Source organism: Sturnira hondurensis, unplaced genomic scaffold (assembly GCF_014824575.4).
Source record: "Sturnira hondurensis isolate 20B ecotype Veracruz unplaced genomic scaffold, ASM1482457v3 Scaffold0018097, whole genome shotgun sequence".
Taxonomy (NCBI): Eukaryota; Metazoa; Chordata; class Mammalia; order Chiroptera; family Phyllostomidae; genus Sturnira; species Sturnira hondurensis.
Genome location: NW_028090728.1, coordinates 1,546,687 through 1,566,668, shown reverse-complemented (window position 1 = coordinate 1,566,668; position 19,982 = coordinate 1,546,687). Strand labels below are relative to the sequence as shown.

Here is a 19,982-nt window from a genome sequence, read left to right as displayed (position 1 = left end):
CCCTCTGCTCTGTGTCTCTGGGTTTGCCTGTTCTGGACATTTCACATATGTAACAGAATCATATCACATGTGGCTTTTGAGACTTGTATTTTTCACTTAGTGTGTTTTCACAGTTCATCTACATACCAGTGTATATGCATACTGCATTCTTATGGCTGAGTAGCATTCCATTGTATAACACCACATTTTGTTTAACCATTTAGCAGTTGGTGGATATTTGGGTTATTTCCACTTTTGGGCTGTTACAAATCCACTTTTTTAAAGAGAAAGTTGAAACCTGCATTTTTGAAATTATTGATTTTTAAATATTGACAATGAATTTAAAAAATTAAGGATGTGTTTGGGACTAATGAAAATATATCTGTAGGCAGCCACAGAAGGTTCATGGATTGTTGCCACTTCCCAGCCCAGGGCCCTCTCTTTGGATCAGATGCATTTGGCATTTTTACCAGGGACTTGGGGAGAAAACAGGCCCCCAAAGCCAAGAAAGGCTATTCATCTTCTGGGGTCACACGACAAGTTGGAGGCAGGCTCTGTGCTTTGCCCCTCAGTGCCAGGCCCTCCTTTTGCCCTGGCCCGCGTCGAAGGTCTCAGTAGTACATGTCCTAGGTCATCACCTCCATCTCCAGTATGGAGAGGTAGGTGACTAGTGTTAAAACGTTAGCTTTTTAATGATTGTTTCTGGGTCACAGTGTATATATAACTGTGTGTGGGGGGTAGGTAGGTAAGCAGATGGGGGATTCTGCTTGCACTTTAGGATGAGCATTTCCAGGTGTGGTCAGACACTGACAGCAGGGCTCTGGCTCCAGGGGATGACCCAGGGCTGTACCGCCCTCCCCACTGCCACTGTTGTGTACAAGGTGGTTTTGCATTTTGATGTGCTGCTTTCAGCAGTGCTGCCCAAGTTCACCAGAGCCTGGTGGCAGTCCCCTTGCTTTCGTCTTCCAGACCCAGCTCCAGAGCGAGGTGCGCATGTCAGGGTGACGGATTTCTCCCTAGTGAGATATGCTCATGTGTGTTTCAGGGCTGCCTCACCACTCTGAAACACATTCATGAGTTAGAAAGATTAGAGGTTCTCTTTTCCAATGTGTTGGTGGCACCCTGGATGGAAGGACGCTGTTCTGAAAGCCAGTCTTCCTGGCGAGCCTGGTTGGTGCCTTTGCTGCCAAAGCAGCACTGGGGGTGGCTCGGGGAGCCCGACTGGGAGGTGGTGCTGAGGCTGAGAGGAGGGAAATTGGAGCCTGCCAGGTCAACAGGCACTTCCTCTGCTGCTCAGACACACAAAGCAGCCCACCTGGGATGAGGGGGCTTGCAGCCTGGTGACTAAGACAGCCTTGGCTGGCTCAGTTCTCCTCTCTGTCCCGCTTCCACTGCCTGGGCCAGGACAGAGGCCAGGCCACCTTCCACTCTGGCTGAGCAGCAGGTGGTGCTGCGAGTTTCCTGGTGACTTCCAAGATGGCTTAGTTCTGTGACTTCCTCCCTGTGCACATGAATATTAATGTGTGAGGCTGGGATGAGCCAGACTGGCCAGTGAGAGGCCATGTCTCTGTGCTCCCTATGAATGGGCCCTCAGAGGAGAAAGCCGGAAGCTGCTTGATCTTTTTGCCCTGGATTTCATCCTCCTTTCCTCTCATTCACTGGAGCTTTCAAAAGCGTTTATTTATCGGTGTGTGGCACGATCTGGGCCCTACCGAGGATGCAGAGGGCAGAGCACAGAGGAGCCTTGCAGCAAATGTACTGTCCATTCACGGAGGAGGACAGAGAGATGTCAGTAGGCATTCGTGGGGATGCACTTGCCTTGCCCCTGGTGCCCACTGTCTGCAGGCTGGCGTATGCATCTGTAGGAAGGTGAGGGGAGCATTCTGTCCCCTGGTTAGGTTTGCAGGAAGGGTGGTGCCGCAGTGTGTGGCCTCCTGTAACTCCTGCAGGCACGTGGTGGAGCAGAAAGTCAGCATAGAGTCCTGTGCGTATGAGGGTCCCCAACTGCCAGTTGCAGGACAGAAACCTGACAAAACTCCCTGAGGCCAAGCAGCTGGATTGTCCATGGTCATCTGGCTAATGTGGGGTCAGCGGGGTTTGAACTGAACTCATCTTTCACATCTTTCACTTCATATGCAAAGCTCTCTGAGCTGTGACCAAATCTGCCCTTGTGCACAGCAGGACAGGAGCAGGGTTCCTTTTGGGCCACAGTTTGTTGATTGCAACACTGCATATCACAGAGGATGCTGATTTTTAAAGTTCGTGGCCATGCTGGTTTTTCTGTTGTTCCAGCAGGTTCTAAAGGGGAAGCTGGGCCTGTGGAAAATAACTGGAGGTATCAGAAGAGACCCTTGAACCATTTCAGGGTGGCACTGCACTGCAGTGGGGCACTTGGGCAGAAGCCTTGCCTGGAAGCCCAGGATGATGGGGACTCAGCATGATGAGTTTTATGCAGCCTCACATATCAGCATTCTATGGGAAGAGCCCTTCCAGGCAGGGTGCAGTACTTTGTTTGAACTCTTTAGTTTATGGGCTTTGGGGAAGCTAGTGGTTTTAGATCTTTATTGTCCCAGAGTAGGTCCAAATGGTGAAGAAAGTGTCTTCTTTTTTGCACATGCACATGTGTGCAGTCACTGAGAGGCTTGCCTGTATGAGGTCTGGAGGGCAGTGCCAAGGTCCAGGGCTTGTCTCTGCTTTGTGGGCTGCCTGCATGCCCTGAAATACCTGCTCCTTACTTTATATTGTGTCCCATTGTCTGCTTGTTTACTCTTGAATGTGTGTCTCAGAAATCCTGTCTCAGGGAGATGTGGCCTTCTTTTCCTCAGTGCCGTCTCCCTCCACCTCTCCCCGTGGCCCCTGCCTCCTGTGGCTCCCATGCTGGGTGCAGTCACTCCTGTCTGTGTTTTGTTCCTCGGAGGAAGGGCTCCACATGTAGCTCAGAGAGAGCGAGATGACTCCAAGGATCGCCTGTCTGTGGGAGGCAGGGCTTGCCCCAATGAGCTGCCCTTCCATTTAGGCCTATGTGCCTGAGCTGGGCCATCGACAGTGGGCCTTCCTGTCTTGGGGGGACTTGGCCCAGAGCGTGGTGCTCCAGGGACTCAGTGGCTCTCACGCATTCAGACTGCCCATTCCAGTCACTTGGGGGATATCTAAAAATCCAGATGCCCAGGCCCTCCCCAGAATTAGTGGGGGCAGGATGGGGTGGGGAGGGGACAGCATCAGTAATTATACTAAGTCCCCTGGAGACTCCTGGGGACAGACACCATGAAGAGCCACTGGTTTGGGGCCCTGAGGTGCGTGGTGAGTGAAGTCCTACTGAGGCTAAGACGTCTGAGCGCCTCCAGCACAGACTGCCCAAGTTTAGGGCAGCTCCTCTCCAGTGTGTTTCTGGTACCTGAAGCAGACATTTACCTGGAACCTCAAGAGACAGTCATCAAACCCCAGAGTACAAATGTGCCTCATGGAGGGAGGGAGATAAGATGTGGCCCTGAGGTCTGCACCTTCCTTCCCCGCTCCCCATTAGTCCCCCATCAGTCATGGAGCCCATTCCAGGTGCCAGGTGCAGGGAGCTCCCATGGGACTCACACTGTGGCTGGGGACACAGACAGATTCTCCCGTGAGCAAGAGCAGGGTGAGTGCCTTATGAGGGGCTCTGGGCAGGGGGGAGGGTGGGTGCGTGACAGTGTGACAGGGTGACATGGAGGCTGCAGGGTGCAAACCCTGTCCTCCCAGCAAGCCTCCTACACACACATGCACGCGTGTGCACACACATAACTGCGCGCACACATAGGCTGTGTCAGCGGTACAGTTGGGCGGGACACTGGTGTAAACAGCTTCAGCGGAGACTGGTAGCTCTGCCTCCAGTCCGGCCTAACACATGGCTCAGAGATGATCCCTAAGACACAGATCCTCTTTGCACTGCCCCACACAGTGGGCCCTTGTCCTCTCCCCTGCAGCCTCACAAGCATGAGGACCAACTGTCTTGGGTGCCTACCTCATGCTCCCAGTTCATAGCCTAGGGGATGGGGAGGGTTTCTCTGTAGCTCTTGTGCTTTTCTAGGATTTGGTGGTGAGGGGTTGGGATTGAGGGACTGTGCAGATTGACTTTGTTGGTGAAACCCACTCAGGCTGGGACTAGTTAGGGGATAAGTCTAAGGAAAATCGGCATGTTTTTCAAGAAGACGGGGAGTGTCTTCTGAGGAAGGTGAAGAGGAAGAAAAGACAGCAGCTCTCTTGTGCAAGGCTGCCCAGTGTGGTCAGAGCTGTGGGAGATGAGTGTGAGACTCAGTCCGTGTCCTCTGGGCACAGACTAGCTCAAGGGATGGGGACCACATAGCAGGACCAACAAGCTCCTATGCGAGCTTGTTCCATTCTTATGGCTGCTGGTGAGGCAGAAGCTGAGGCAGGCATAAGTCCACCTGGTCCACGGGGTGCCAGAAGTAGTCTGGAGTCCCTGGGTCCCAGGTGTTTGTCTGTAGGAAATCCTGTGTCCTCTCCACTGCCTCCTGGGCAGCTCCTAAGACACTTCCCAGCTCTTCTGACTGACAGTCTGCTCTCCTTTATGCAGTTTCCTCCACACCAGTTCCCTCCAGTCAAGGTAGAGAGCCAAGGCCCTGTGAGGTGCCCTGTTGGGAGCAGAATGAGGGCCCATCCTCACTGTGTGGTTCCAGCTGGGGCCAGGTTCAGTGTCCTGATCTGCCCTTTGTCTGTCCAGCATAAGTGGGCCCAGGGAGAGCAGGTTCAGTCACGGAGAGGAGGGGCTGTTTGACATGCTGGGAAGACCAGGAGTGAAAGGTCAAAGAAGGTCCTAGAGGGCTGTGGTTCAGGGGCAGCAGCAGTTGACAGGTTATGAGTAAGTGACAGGCATGCATGTCCAGGGGTGATGAAAATGGAGCTTGCAGGATGCAGGACGTGGGGCATGGAGGCTGCTGTGGCCACCTGGGAAGTAGGGTCAGCAGCTTGCTCCCTCCCTGCACAGACCTGCACCTAGCACACTGCCAGCTCACCCTGCCAAAGGCAGGAGAAAGAAGCTAGAACAGTCAGCATTTCAGAGATTAGAGGTGACAAAGTCAGCATGGTAGGAACAGCTCGGCAGAGTGCTCATCTTTCTGAAAGCCAAAGAGCCTCCTACCCATACGTCTGTCCATGCACAGTGCACTGGGGCTGTTAAAAGGGGCATGTGTGGGGATCGGGTCCAGGAGATGAGTCTAGTGGCTAGGGGGCATTACCTGGTCTTCTCCAAAGCTGCCTGGTGGAGAGAGAGGAGATAGCTTTTGCCCTAAAGGAGTCTATAGTCCAAGGTAAACTCCTGGGCAGAAAGTCATTTTGGTACTGTCTGGTGAGTGCTCCAACAGAAAGCCAAGTGGAGGAGTCAGGGAAGGCAAGAAGAGAGAGGAGAAGATGGTGGGAGTGCCTACTATGTGTCTGGAGCAGTGGGGAGGTTGGTGTGGTTGGGGAAGTGTGGAAACAGGATGACTATATCTAACACACATCTATTTAGAGTTCCAGAAAAGTCAGTATTTGAAAAGATAATGACTGAGGCTTTTCAAGAATTGTGTCAAGGTGCTATTTCTCAGATCCAGGAAGTTTAGTGAATCATAAGCAGAACAAGAAAAGAAATCCGCCCTGGCTGGTGTGGATCAGTGGATTGAGCGCCTACCTGTGAACCAAAAGGTCACCAGTTTGATTGCTAGTCAGAGCACATGCCTGGGTTGCAGGTCAGGTCCCCAGTAGGGGGCGCATGAGAGGCAACTGATTGATGTGTCTCTCACGCATTGATGTTTCTCTCTCACTTCTTTCTCCTCCCTCCCTTCCCATCTCTCTAAAAGTAAATACATAAAATCTTTTTAAAAAACACCCCAAAAGGAAATCCCCTCTACGCACAGAATCAGAAAGCCAAAGAAGGAGACGATCTTCAATAAAGCCACAGGTAACAGATGCTGCATGATCAAAGCATAGCCCTCAGACTGACAGCGGACTTCTCGCCAGTAATGTCAGACTCCAGGGGACAATGGGATGATGCCATAAGAACGCTGAAGGAGAGCTCTGTCAGTGGAGAATTCAGTTCCAGTGAAGTCATCTTTCTTCCCAGGACAATAGTGAAATAAAGATATTTTAAGTTTTGAAATGAAAAAAATAACTGTCACCCCATGAGAATCCTGTATTCAGTGAAGGTATTTTTCAACAGTGCAGGCAAATAGTTCCAGTTCTGTAATAGTTCCAGGTTACAGAAAACTAAGAAAATCTGTCACCAGCACATCTGCCCCACAGAAGTGCTAAGGGATATTCTTTTGGCTGGCGGAAGGACAGCCAGATGGAAACTCAGAGCTCCAGGAAGGAATGAGAAACATGAGAAATGGGAAATGATGTGGGAGAGTATTTTTAAAGTAATAAGAATATAAGAAAATGGAATCAGCATGATTCATGAGCCTATGAACTTGCTGTTCCCAGCAGTTGGAGAATACACATATTTCTCAGGTACATACAGAAGACTAACAAGAAACTAGTCCTGTGCCAGGCGGAAGTGCCTCCACAGACGGCAGCACATTGGGGCCACATTGAACATGTTTTCTGACAACGGTGTGCTCGAGTCAGTAACAAGAAGGTAACTGGAAAAGTGCCTACATGGGACATTGTTTAAAGACACTTCTAAATACTTGAGTCAAAGAAAAAGATACGAAAATCAGAATTTGGAACCAAATAATAATGCAAATATTTTTATATCAGAATTTGTGGGATAACCGAAGCAACAGTAAGAAAGAAATTTATAGCTTAAGGTGTTTGCATTAGTCAAGAAGAGAGGTACAAGATTAATGAGATAGCATTAGGGTTAGAGCAGCATTATACCCAACTAAGCAGAAGGAATGAAAGAAGAATAAGAACAGAAATGACTTAGAACACAAACTAATAGTATCCACAAAGAAGTTTATAATTGAAAAGAGTAATACAATGGACAGATACTTAGCAAGATTAATTTTTAAGAGCAGAGAAAAGGCCCAGTGTTGGAAGTGAAACAGCCCAACTGCGGGCGCTGCAGGGCTCCACATGGAGCAGAGGCTCTTCGGTAAGACTCTGTGCTTTCACCTCTGAAAACTTAGACAGAGTGGGTGGGTTTGAAAAGGCTACTTAGCAAGCTGACTGTGCAGAATGAGAGAAAACCTGTAAGGAGGGATAGTTCTATAATCATTAAAGAAATTGAATTAGTTTCTTAAAAATTCCCCTCACCCCTTAAGTCTACCCAGAGGGCTTTCCTAGCAAGTTCTAACACCATTCAAGAAACAATTTCACTTCTACACAGACTCCTTCAGAGGACGGGAAGACAGGGAGTATGCCTGCTCCTTCGATGCGGCTGGCATCATCTTCAAGCCAAAAGCGGAGAAAGAGATGTGAGAATAAATGTGTCAGTTCAGTCCCATTTACGAACATAGGTGCAAAAACCCTAAGCAAAGAAACAGCATCAAAACCAAAATGAGAAAAATATAAAAATGATATAGTACATCGTGAAAAACTTGGTTTTCAAGGACCAGGTTCTCAGAAAAGGTATTACTGCACCACTTTAACAGACCCACAGAGGAAAATCATGTGATCATCTTACTAGAGTCAGGAACAGGTTGGTAACATTCATCAGCCTATTCAGTAGGAAATCTTAGCAAACGTGGAATGATGGGGAACTTCCATGATCTGATAAAGGTCTTCTAAAAGGGAAAATGTCTGTTATTTCTATGGCACTGCTTCACAGTGAGATGTTGAAAGTTGGTCCTGCAAGAGCAAGACAAGGACACTGCATCCAGCCACACATCGGGACTGGTGGTGCCAGCCGTACAGTCAGATCGGGACAAAAGGAAATGTGTGAGGACCACAAAGACTGCATTGTCATCATTCACAAGTCATGTGATCACACACACGGATTATTTAAAAATGTCTACAGATGAGTTTATTAGAGTTAAGAGTTTATTAGAATCACAAGAGTAAGTAATTAGGATGAATTTCATTGTTAGCACTTAAGAGTAGCAAGACTTCTGGATACCAAAATCAGTATATAAAATTAAATTGTTTTCTATCTAATAATAAATAAATAGAAAATGAAAATTTAAGAATATACCAGACCTTAGGAATAAATTTTTAAAAGCTTGTATAAATTTATTATGGAAATAAAGGATGAAATTTTTAAAGATTAAACTTCACTGAGACTATTACAGAAGACAAGTGAATGGAGTGATACTTTGTGGTTTGTATTTGGAATACTTGCTATTGTGATGATACCAATTTTTCTTAAATTGACCTAAGATTCAATACCATTTCATCAAAATCCCAACAAGGTTTTAGTTTTTTTTAACTTGACAAGATGATACTAAAATGACTGTGAGAGAGCAGAGGGCCAGAGGCAGCCAAGTTTCTCCTGAAGGACACAGGGCTGGGATTTGCTGCTGCAGGTCATCCAGGTGGAGTGTCGTGACGCTGCCTGTGAAGGATGGCCCAGAAGGTGCTGGGCTGAGACAGGAAGGGTCGGAAGAGAGACCAGGGAGCTACAGAGTGGACCCATAAGGACTTGGTTCCTGGTAGAGGAGGCCCTTTGTGAGTTCATCATTCATATGGGAAAACGTGACCGGATCCTTATTTTAATACCAGGCACAAAAGTCAAGTCACTAATGGATCAAATGTGAGAACATGAAAGGCAAGCTGTGATTCTCAAATATTACTAACTATCAAAGAACAGCTTTGAGGCCCCAGTGTAAGGAAGAAGTTTCTAAATGTTAAAAAGAGCACAGATTACAAACAAAAACACTGATATGGTCTACTTCCTTACCAGTTCATTGAAATATAAGAGTGGAGGTGAAGATAAGATATTTGCAACACAAGGAACACAGTCAGGACTTAAAACATGGACAGACCTCAGTCAAACCCATAAGAGAAAGTGTGCAAAGGAAGGCGGTAGTGAGGGGACAGTCTGGGAGGGGAAGAGGCCTGAAGGACCTGCAAGCAAACATCGACACTTGCACAGCTGCCCTGCAGAGCGAGGAGCTGTGATAGCCTTGGGGACATCAAGGGCCTCACCCACCAGGTGAGCCCTGAGCTCCCACACACTGGTTGTACCCCCATAGCCTGGGAGTGTGAGGTGGCTGACACCAGGAGACCCTTCTGGCCCTAATCAGTGGGTGGCTTCAGTTTGGCTCAGGGAGCCCTTTCCAAGACTGGCTGTGGCCAGGAGCTTGGAGAGGTTCTCGGCAGTGTCCTCTTCTGTCCCTGCCCAGGGGACACCCTGCTAGGCCTTGCCCAGTGCTCGCCCTGGGCAGCAGGCCCCAGCACCGTCCACCTGCCCAGGCTTCTGCTTTGTCTGGCTTTGCTGGTGCGGGGTAGCCTTTGGGTAGCTGCCTCTCCTGACACAGGCACAGATCCTAGTGTGGCCCAGAGCATGCTTGCACTTCTCACCCCGGATGCCCAGAACTTCCTGAGGGCCTCTCAGAGCCCTACCCCACCTTCCTACAGGTGCCAAGCCAGCTTCCTCTGTTGATCCGTGGGGAGCTCCCCTCAGGGCCAGCACGCACTGTGTCTCCAAGAGCTCAGATTCCTGGGTCACCCCACAGCAGCCTGCCCCCGATGCCGAGAAAGCTGTTGGCGCCTGGGCCCCCGTCTCTGCTGCCGAGTCCTCGTCTGCCCCTGGTGAGACTGTGCCCACTGCCTGGGCCCCAGGAGACCCTTTGGGCCCCGCCACTCCCCCCTCGTGGCTCTGTGGCATGGGGCCTCTCAGTTTGCCTCTGCTTGCCGCCCTCCCCCACAGCATCTGTCTCTGTCCTCCCTGCCCCTCATGCAGCACAGCCAGTATGTGGAGTGAGCTCACAGGCTTTCTGGGCATTTGTACCTCCCTCTGGGGCTGGCTGCCCTCCAGATGCTCCTCCAGTCACTTCCTTTAGGCCTCTCCCAGTGTCAGACCCCACTCAAATGTGTCTTCTCCACCATTAGACCTCCCTCAGTTTCAGGGGGCATGGTGGGAGCATTGGTAGGCAAGCACCCCAGTCTGTGCACTGGGAAGCCAAGGTCCCTGGCCTGGTCTCCCGTCCCCAGCCCAGTTCCATCCTGCCTGCTAACCCTGGACTGAGCTGCTGCTTGATCTCAGCGCCCTCCCCTAGAAGGTGGGGGAGAGCTCTGCCTCAGCTGTCCGTTGCTGTTGTGCATGCTGGCCCACCCGAGGGCATAGACTGGGTAGTGCAACGTGGAGAAGCCATGAGGTACCCACAGACACTGCCTCTTGTGTTCCCCCAGGGCCCTTTGATCTCTTCAGTAATCTGAATGGAACAATTAAAGATGACTTTTCTGAATTTGACAAACTCCGAACTTCAAAAAAAACAGGTATGTAAAGGTGGTTCCCACTAAGTTCTGTGCATTTTATTGCAGAAATAGTAATCAACTTTCAAAACCTGTCAACTTCATACATTTTCTTTGAGTTTTGACCTTGGGAGCCATGTCTCATGGTGTAGATTCACACATAAACAGCAAAGGGCCATGCAGTTGAGGATTTTTTCACCCTCTCCCTGTGCTGGCCCTGGGCTGGACCCTGTGTCTCCCCTCTGGGTCACCTGTGTGTTTTGGCCTCAACAACTCCCCTGCCCCAGCCCAGTGTGGCCCCCCACCTCCAGGTCTGAGCTGTGGTTGCTATTTACTTGCGTCCTCTCAACTTCCCTCCCCCCAGAGGTGCCAGCTTTTCCAGACTGCCCCTGCCATGGGCATTGATGGGTCATCTGTGCCCTCCTTCCTCACCTTGTGTGGCTCCTGCTCAGCTGCTGTCCAGGAGACCCACGGTTAAGTCTCCAGGACCAGCTCCTCCCTGTGTGCTCCTGGGCTGGGAGGGCCCAGGACAGAGGTACAGCCAGGCAGCCTCTGTCCATCTCAGGTTGCATCTCCTAGTCAAACAAAGCAACTTCTCTTTTTTCTTTCCTCCCTCCGCTTCTCCCCACTCTCCACCTCCTCCTCCCACCGCCTCCACCTTTCCCCCTGCTGCAGCCACAGGCCTGGCTGGCCCTGGTCTAAGGTATGAGCAGCCTGGCCCCTCTCAGCTCAGGGGATCAGGGGCAACTCAGAACGTGCTGCCTCTCAGGGTCTTTTTTTTCTGCATTCAAAAAGTGGCAGGACTCCATGGTCGTCTCTGCAGGCCACAGTGCAACCTAACTGTCCTTCCTTGCCTGCCCTCGGTGCCTCCGTGAGAGGGTGGCATGGCTTATGTGGATAGCCTTCCGGGGACTTGCAGAGTATTTTCTCCCATTTTGGAGTATTCCCCTTGTAGAAAATCTGGAAGTTTATGGGAGAAAATGAAAGTCTGTGATTCTTTCTCCTACTTTCAGCCACTGTTTCCTTCCGTTTTTCTTCTAAGCTCTTAAATACAGTATGGCTCCTGGCTGGTGTGGCTCAGTAGATTGAGTGCCAGTCTGCGAATCAAAGGGTCACCGGTTTGATTCCCAGTCAGGGGAATGGGTTTCAGACCAGGTCCCCAGTAGGGGGCGCGTGAGAGGCAACTACACATTGATGTTTCTCTCCCTCTCTCTTCCTCGTTTCCCACTCTCTGAAAATAAATAAAATCTTTTTAAAAATTACAAAATAAATGGGTCTCTGTAAAAAAAATACAGTTTGGCTCCTCCTGTCATAATTGAATCCTGCGCCCCACTCCCTTTATGTAATAACAAATTGAAAATGTTTTCTCATAACATTAAAAATTCTTTAGAAAATATTTTACATTTATGTAGAATGTATCACTCAGCAATATTTATTCTTTAATTTTGGGGAGGACATTTTAGGTTGATTTTAAGTTTTGCTAAAGCAAATAATGCTGTGGTTAACCTATTTGTGTTTAAATCCATGTTCACGTGTTGCATTATTTCCTGAAGCTGGAGTCCTGGAAATGGGATTCCTGAGTGGAGAGTATGGCCATTCGCCAGAACCTCGTGCCACATGCCGACCGTGTGTCTCGGCAGAGCATTGCCTTCCCACCAGCCCATCTCACCACACCCTCTGTTGGCTGAATTTAAAAAAATAATTTGCTTTCTTCTAACTCTAACTAACAAGAAACTCATGTTCATTGTAGATAATTTAGAAAATGAAAACATTAAAAAATGTAAGTTACCTACCCGTGCCTAGCCACCAACCCAGAATAACATCTTACAACATTTGGAGGGTTGTGCTGTCCACACTGTTCAGTCTGGCTTCTTCATCTGAAATGTTGATATAGTCTCTTTCTTCCTCATCTGGTTTTCTCTGCCTCTGCATCCGGGGCTTGGCCGTGACCTGCTTTGTGGCCAACTATTTGTCTCCAGCTTGAGGCTGTTGTAAACAACACTGCAATGAACATTGCCCGTACCACCACCCCCCCTGCCCCTGGTACAGCCAGTAGGGCAACTGTGGGTCCGGAAATGTCTGTGTTGTGCTCAGGATGCTTCCAGGGTTGGCAGGCAGCATTGGGCACAGTCTTGGGGCCCACTCTCCCTATCCTCCATGCCTGTTTGTGTCCTTGTCTTGTAGCTGAGGTGGTGGCCTCTCTGCCATCCCCCAAAAATGGAGCTACAAGCCCCGACCCCTTTGAGTCTCAGCCCCTGACCATCACCTCCAGCAAGCCCAGCAGCGCCCGGAAAACACCAGAGTCTTTCCTGGGCCCCAACGCAGCCCTGGTGAACCTGGACTCGCTGGTGACCAGGCCAGCCCTGCCAGCCCAGTCCCTCAACCCTTTCCTGGCACCAGGTACGTGGGCTTCCCAGCACTTCCTCTGCTCTTTCTCTTCCTGGGAGTGGATTTGAGGCAGGCCTCTCTCCTGTACCTCTGCGAGCTCCTCCCACGGAGCCCCTCAGGTGAGCACTCTACTCAGGGGCACGCCCAGCCCCTTGGAGCCAGCTGGACACCGGGACAGCAGTTCGGGCTCTCCAGGGCCTTGATGGGTCAAGTGTGAAAGCTGCTACTCAGTTCAACATCGGGCGGGGGGGGGGGGGGCGGGGGGTGTGTGTGTGTGTGTGAAAGGCAGCCCTTCCCCTTTCTTTCAGTTGAGACTACTGAGCAGAAGCTACCTCTGATTTGGTGCTCCCACCAGGGAGACCTTCAAGCAAGTGAGCAACAGCCCTAGGCACTCTGAAGGAGGGTGGTGCTGGGGTGAAGGAGAGTAGAGTCTGCTGCCCAGCAGCCCCTGGCAGGGGGAATGGAACTTGGCCCTTAGTGGGCCATCCTCCAGGGACCCACGGACCCTCTCTGCCCCCAAGCTCTCTGGAGCCTGTTGCTAATGGATCAAATGTGATCCTAGGGCCAGGAAATCCATTCTCCCTCCTGGGGTTCTGTCTAAAGACCTGCCCTCCACCCTTAGGCTCTGTAGGGACTGGCAGGTGAACCCCCAGCCCCCTGCTTTAGTTTCCCGGGCACCATAGCCCAGCCCCACCTCCCTCTCCCTGGGTGCTCAGACCCGCAGCTCTGGCTCCGGATATCCCTTATCCCCTCTGACCTTCAGCACCCACCCCAGATAACCTCTTCCTCTAGGAAGCCTCCCTCCTTCCAGCAAGGCTTTGGGGACCTGAATTGAGTGAGGATATAGTGGCCCACAGGGCAGGGGCTCCCGGGCTTCTAAGCCAGCATAGAGCCCCTGTCCCTGCCCCAGAAGGGCTCCAGCTGCCTCTGCCCACAGAGCCCTGGGGCTCCACAGGAGTTCTGCTAGCAGGCTGTGTCCATCAGGATTTCCTCCAGGCTTTGGGTAGGGGGCACGTCAGGGTCTTGGGGCAGCTGTGCTGCCTACGAGCAGGTCATGGTCCCTGGGGGCTGCAGCCAGGATGGAGGAAGTTTGGTTGGCTCTTCTGGACCTCCAGTGCCGTGTCCCAGGCCACACAGGTAGCTCTGGAGTGCAGTCATTTGTTGGGTTCTGGCTCTAACCCTTCTAAGCTAGGGGTGCCTTAAGTAAGTCGCTGTCCTGCTCCCTAGTCTCAGTTGGGTCATTTCTGCCTGGGAGTGGTCTGCTGGAGGAGGGGCTTGAAGCAAGAGCGTCAGGCATGTGCTCTGCGCTGTGGCTGGAGAACAGCAGCTGGTGGTGACCTGTCAGGGTGTCCCTGCGGGCAGCCCCAGGGAGTGGGAGCTGGGCTGTGCTGGGGATTCAGTGCTGGCAGCCCCTGCATTTTTGGACAGATATCCATAGGAGTCTTTGCTAAAAGGGGGAAGAGAATTTCTAGTGTGAGATAAATTCTCGAAATACTGGGTTAGAGAGAGCTGTGTCTGCTTCGTGACTGCTGGACTTCTCAGAGCCCTTGGGGTTCTAGGGCACAGTGTGAGGCTGCTGTTCCTGCCTCCCCCTTTGCTTTCCCCTCTTTCAAGTACCTTGTCACAGCTCTGCCAATGGAGTAAGGGGGCAGTGCCAGGTGCTGGCTGCAGCAGGGACCCTGGGTGCCAGCCCTGAGGGAAAGCCGTAGCCCTCAGAGCTGGGCACTTTCCTGGCCCTGCCTTGTGTGGGCTTTGTGACCCTGGACAAGTCACTTGGCTTCTCCCAGTGCCAGGCTTTGTTCTCCTTATCTGGACAGTGGGTAGGCCTATAGTAAGCAGGCTGTCTGCCATGTGTCAGCTGGTACTGCTGCAAGCTCTGTGGCACAGCAGGGACCTGAACACACCTGCCCTCTGACTTGGGGCGGGATGTTTTTGTGACTGACCACTGTCCCTCTTGCTGTTTCCCCAGGTGCATCTGTGGCATCGGGCCCTGTCAACCCCTTTCAGGTGAACCAGCCTCAGCCACTGACACTGAACCAGCTGCGAGGGAGCCCAGTCCTGGGGACCAGCCTGTCCTTTGGGCCTGGCCCAGGTGTGGAGCCCCTGCCCGTGGTCTCCATGACCTCCACAGCCTCACACCCAGCTCTAGGGCCCAGCAGTGCCTCCCTGACACCACTGGGCCCTGCCACCATGAGCATGGTGGGCAGTGTGGGCGTCCCCCCATCAGCAGCTCAGGCTCCTGGCACCACCAACCCTTTCCTTCTCTAGGCCCCAGGCCTGGGGCCACCACAGAGCAGGTGCCCTGAGAACTTGTGCCCGAGGCCACTGAGCAGAGACTCGCCTTTGTGGAGTGGTGTCCAAGAGGTGGGGATAGGTGCTGGGGCTTTCCAGGTGCAGCTGCCTGATGGAAGGGTTGTCTTTACTCCCTAGTTGTCAGGCTGGAGCAGGGAGGGCTCATTGAGAGGGCAGGCCCAGCACGTGGCTCCACGCCTGGCGCCCTGCTCGCCCATCCCCAGCCTGCAGCCCACGTCACAGGAAAGCGCCTGGTCCGGCCCACCCACCCTCAGCCCTTCCTTCCAAGTGCAGGGTCCTAGCTGCTATGGGGCTCACCTACTGGCTCTCTAGGCCACGGAGGAGGAGGCGGGGGTCCCCAGTGTTGCCCTTGCCTTTAGCCTCCGCCAGAGGGCCTTTGCGGCCCTGCTGGCCCAGGAATTGGGATGGCTGCCTTGTGTTTGTCCTTCACCCCAGCCCTGCCGACACCCCAGGCACTCCCAGAAGTGGTGGGAATGAGGTGCTGGCTCCATTACACGCTGACCTTCTAGGGAAGTGGTTGTGCATAGTTGCCTCTGACTCATGTGAGTTAGGAGTGAGCGCCACCACCGTGGGATGACTCTTGAATTAAACCCACTAGAGCAAGCTTTAAACTAATCTGAGCATAACCCTGCCACGTGGCTCTGTGCTTGTATGCATTTGCACAGATTTTGTTTAGTGCAGTTTCATATTTGAGTTTGCAGAGTTATCTAATAGTCTTTTTTTGGCTAATATTTTTATAACGTGGTTCTTATTTAACTGTCTAATTTTGATAGAATTTACCAGGACTGACTGAATGAAGATATTGGCATATATCATGTTCGTAGTTTAAATTCTCTTATTTATGGTTTTAACTCTGTAAGAAAATTTAAATAGGAAGAGACAAAAATGCCTTATGGAAAAACTAAAGCAAATTCTTTATAGGAAAAAAATATGAGAATTTGATTACACTTAAAGGATGATGTTTATTTAAAAAAAAAACTCTAGCCTCCAGTTGCCTTTTCCTTTAATTCCCTTTTTTGGTGAATTACCAAACTGACTTCTAGCCTTTCTGGCTAGATGCTAAGAAAGAGGCTATTCTTACTAATACACCAGCATCAAGAAAGTTAAAAAATCTCATGTGTGAATGTGACTCATCACTTTTCATCTGCGAGGCCCTCCATTTACCATGCAGTCGTGAATGGAAGAGACAGACGTCTGGCACCTCCGGTGATGGGCCTCCTGTGTGCTGGCCCACACCCAGGGCGCAGGTGGGGACACAGGTGTCCAGGGGCAAAGACAGTTCTTTGCCCCTGGCTCCTGCAGGTCTCACAGCTGAGACGGGGTGAGAGCAGGGCTGGCCCTGACCCACCCTCCACTGACTTGACACACCCTGCAGACCTAAAAGTCATCATCTCTTATTTTGGAGAGGAAGAAAAGCATCATTCTCACACAGAATAGATATTTAACAAACATGCACTAATATTACCTCTCTCTCCCTACTTTCTGCTCTCTTCACCCCACCCATCACTATAAAAAAAAGTATTAGGTCATGAATTAAAGACCAGAAAAGACTTGCTTACCCCCAGGGAAGGGACTTTCCCCCCTCAAACCCTGTGTCTGGTCAGCATGCTTCACATGGCACTGAGGATTTCTTAACTCTAACCCCAAGGGCAGCTGACCACTCCCTTTGGGCGGGAACAGGGCCCCTCCACTCCTCAGGTTCTAGGAGGGGGTCTGACCCTCGGCCCTGGGCACAGGAGAGGTAGAGAATGCCTGGAGGCATGCAAGCTGGTTCAGAAGTGCCCTCTTAGGCCCCCTTCCTGTATCCGCCTCCCCACTCCAGTGTTGCTCCCTGAGGTCTCTTGGGGCCACCCACTGGGGGCTCCAAAGGCCACATCTGGCTCCTCCAACCTGGGTGTAGGCAGAGCAGGTGGACTGGGGCAGGGTGCTTCCCCACGGGGTGTGCCTGGCCATTCCCGGGTCAGTGTTTCTTTGTAACAGTCAGAAGCTCCCCCTGCAGTGCAGCCGCCAGGTCGCTGAGGCCCACAGACTCCCAACCCACACACAGACTGGTCCTTGGGCACCTTGTCTCTGTTGCCCACTGCACTGAGCGTGAAGCCACCAGCCACTGCCACACGTGCTGTGCACATGCCATCATGCTCCCTCCTGGTGGGCGCTGGGATAGGGGTGTCACCCAGCCATTTTTTCAGTCCCAGAGGCTGGTAGCTGGTTTTGAACTTGTGTTGACTATTGATATTTACTTGTATAAATATAATTTATCATTTGTACCATGATGTGGTCTCTGTATGTCCTTCCCCCACCCTCCCTTTACCAATCTTGGGACACGGGAGAGGGGTGAGCAGGCAAGAGAGCGGGTCCTGCCTAGGACCCAGCCTGGCCTATGACTGGCAGGCCACTGGTTTTGTCCTGATGCCCGAGTAAGTGAGCCTCCACGTGTCAAGGGAGGAGAGCAGCCCTGCCAGCCCATGCGTTCTTGAGACAGTGACTGTCACAGCTGCTGGTTCTCGGGCAGCTGTGCAGCTTTACTCTGGCATGGTACAGGAGCCCTGTCCCTTCAGAACCTGTGGTCAGAGGAGGCACTGCAGCTGGAGGACAGGCTCCTTCAGGCGTGGGTGGGAGAGGCATTGCACTGTAGGGCAGTGTGAGAGGGAGGCCGCGCTGGGGGGAGGAGGTGGGCAACAAGGCTGTGAGGAGGTGTGAGGCAGGCCAGTGCTCCTGCCTCTGCTCTGGGGCTGCTCTGCTGCAGACCTGGCCCCCAGGCACCCACTCAGCGAGCCTGCGGAGGGTTCGCCAGAGCCTGGGATAGCTGGGGGTCCATGCAGGACAGGCGGCCCCCGGGATGCCTTTGGGGGCTCCTGGTCGGGCAGCTCTCTGAATAGTGACTGGGGACTGAGCTGCTTGCACTTTGTAACACTGCCACATTGCTTGCTGGTTGCTGTGTGAGGGAATGAGAGTGCAAAGTGGGAGGTGAGTGAGGTTTCTTAGGGGCCAGGCCGGGAAGCGCCTGACTCTCCCGCTGTTCTAAGGCTGACCTGGGCTCAGGGGAATGAGGACAGGCATTTGGGCTTACCTGGTGCCCAGGGGGACTGGGAATGGGCTTGGTGAGCTCATGGCCGGTCTGTCCCAGCAGGCCCTCTGGTCGCCACATACTTCACTCTTCCTCACACGTGGATCATGTACGTTCTCCTAAGGGAGATGTGCTTGAGCCCCATCTGAACAATAACCTACAGGGTCATGAGCGAGGACAGGTGGTGGTCGTTTGTCACGCAGCAGTGAAGCTTCCCGTGAGGATAAGGAGGACACACGTGGTTCTGCATTTCCAGGCTGCCTCCCCTGCGCTTCCTTCAGCCTGATGTGTGAGGGCCACCCTGTGGGTTGGACACTTACCTGCCGCAACAAGAGCTTTTACCGGGCCTTTATGGCTCAAAGCATTCTTCAGTTTTACTCCTTCCCCTATGAGTTCCAGAAAGTTTCCTTTTCCAATCTTTTGATGCCAAACATGTTTGGATTCTCTTTCTTTTTTGTCATCTCTGCTTGCACGCTGGCCGGCTCTTTCCTGGGCTCATCTCTTTCCTGTGGCAGCATCCATAGCAGCCAGCCCCCGCCCCCCAAGCTTCGGGCTCAACGGGCACGGAGCCTGCTTGGGTTAGCACAGCTGTGCCCCCCTCCCTCGCCCTCCAGCGCTAAGACAGGGCACATGGGTTGGTTTTGTTTTCTTTTGGTTGTAGCCAAAACCCACTCCTGATACCAACTTCCTGCTGGAACAGAATAGGTGCCATGGGAACAAACTCCAAACTCTGTGGTGAATGCAGGACGTTTTTCACAGCATGCCCAGTGGGGGCATCCTGGCAGCTCCTGTGTGGTGTGCCACTTTCCACACCTGACCGCGGACACTGTGGGGAAGGAAGAGGGAGAAGGGGTGCTCGGGAGGTTTGACATGGGTCAGACCCCCATGCAGCAAGCATCCTTTCAGCCTGCAGTTTTCTTAGCCTGCTAGTCACACGGACCCACTTAGATACAAGGGGCCTGGGAAGGGCAGTCTTCTCACAAAAACAGGAGAAAGAGGCAGTGGTCTGGGGACACACAGCCTTGTCACAGTGGCAGCACAGTGACCAGCTAGGGTGGGCTAGGGGGCCATCTACCCTGGCTGTTCTTTGTGTAGATCAGGGCTGTCACACTCACTTTCATGGGGACCACATCAGCCTCATGGTTGCTTTCAAAGGGCCAAATGGAATTTCAACTCCTTAACAGTTAAGGAGTAGTTACATTTATACAGTTCCAAAATTATTTTGGCTCTTTGAAAGCAACAGCAAGGCTGATGTGGCCCCTGTGAAAATGAGTTTGACACTCCTGATGTAGAGGGCCACAGATGGCCACCCTACTCCTCTTGGCCTGGCACAAGCCAGACCACCCCCAACCAGTGCTCCTGCCTGGACCTCCCTGCCACCAGGAGCTTCCTGAGTGACGGCCGTGCCCTGCTCCTGCGGGGGCTTGGGCATGCACTGGCCCAGACTCAGTGTACACTGCGCTTTTATGCATTTCATTGTATGCAAATGTTCCCTCAGAAGAAAAAACACCTAAAAACAAACATCAACACCTCTAGCAATTAGCATGCTGATGTGGGAGGTGTGGTGACGACTGCAATGTATTTTGAAATGTGCTAAAAATAGGGTCAGAAGGAGCTGGGCAGATGTGAAAACACTAGGACAGGGTCGTGGTGAGCTCCAGGTGGCTGGCATATGGGTGTTCACTGTAAAAGGGTTTTTATTTTTGTTTTTCACCTATGAAAAACAAAGAACATGAATCATAGTAAGAGGGTTAACTGCTATGAAACATGCTGACAGACCAGCCCCTGCAGCTGCCTGAGCACAGGTGGGGGGAGGAAGTGGGCAGAGAATTTGGTCATCCGTGGAGCTGCAGCAGGATGAGGCAGAGAGATGGGAAAGCAGGTCCAGGGTTTTTCGCTGTGTGGTTGCTCC

General features: G+C 51.9%; 1 protein-coding gene across 8 annotated transcripts in view; it reads left to right on the top strand.

Annotated features, from left to right (window-relative positions):
* Positions 1–17,276, top strand: part of EPN2 (epsin 2) — a 79,310-nt gene extending 62,034 nt beyond the window's left edge. For 7 of the 8 annotated variants that reach the window (XM_037068920.1, XM_037068917.1, XM_037068912.1 and 4 more), the window contains 4 exons: positions 9,466–9,639; positions 10,240–10,326; positions 12,487–12,702; positions 14,660–17,276. In XM_037068920.1, the coding sequence (XP_036924815.1) occupies positions 9,466–9,639; positions 10,240–10,326; positions 12,487–12,702; positions 14,660–14,958 (776 nt within the window). In that variant the 3' untranslated portion in view covers positions 14,959–17,276. The remainder of the gene's footprint in view (positions 1–9,465; positions 9,640–10,239; positions 10,327–12,486; positions 12,703–14,659) is intronic. The other variant, XM_037068918.1, reaches the window with a different exon arrangement.
* Positions 17,277–19,982: the final 2,706 nt, after the last annotated feature.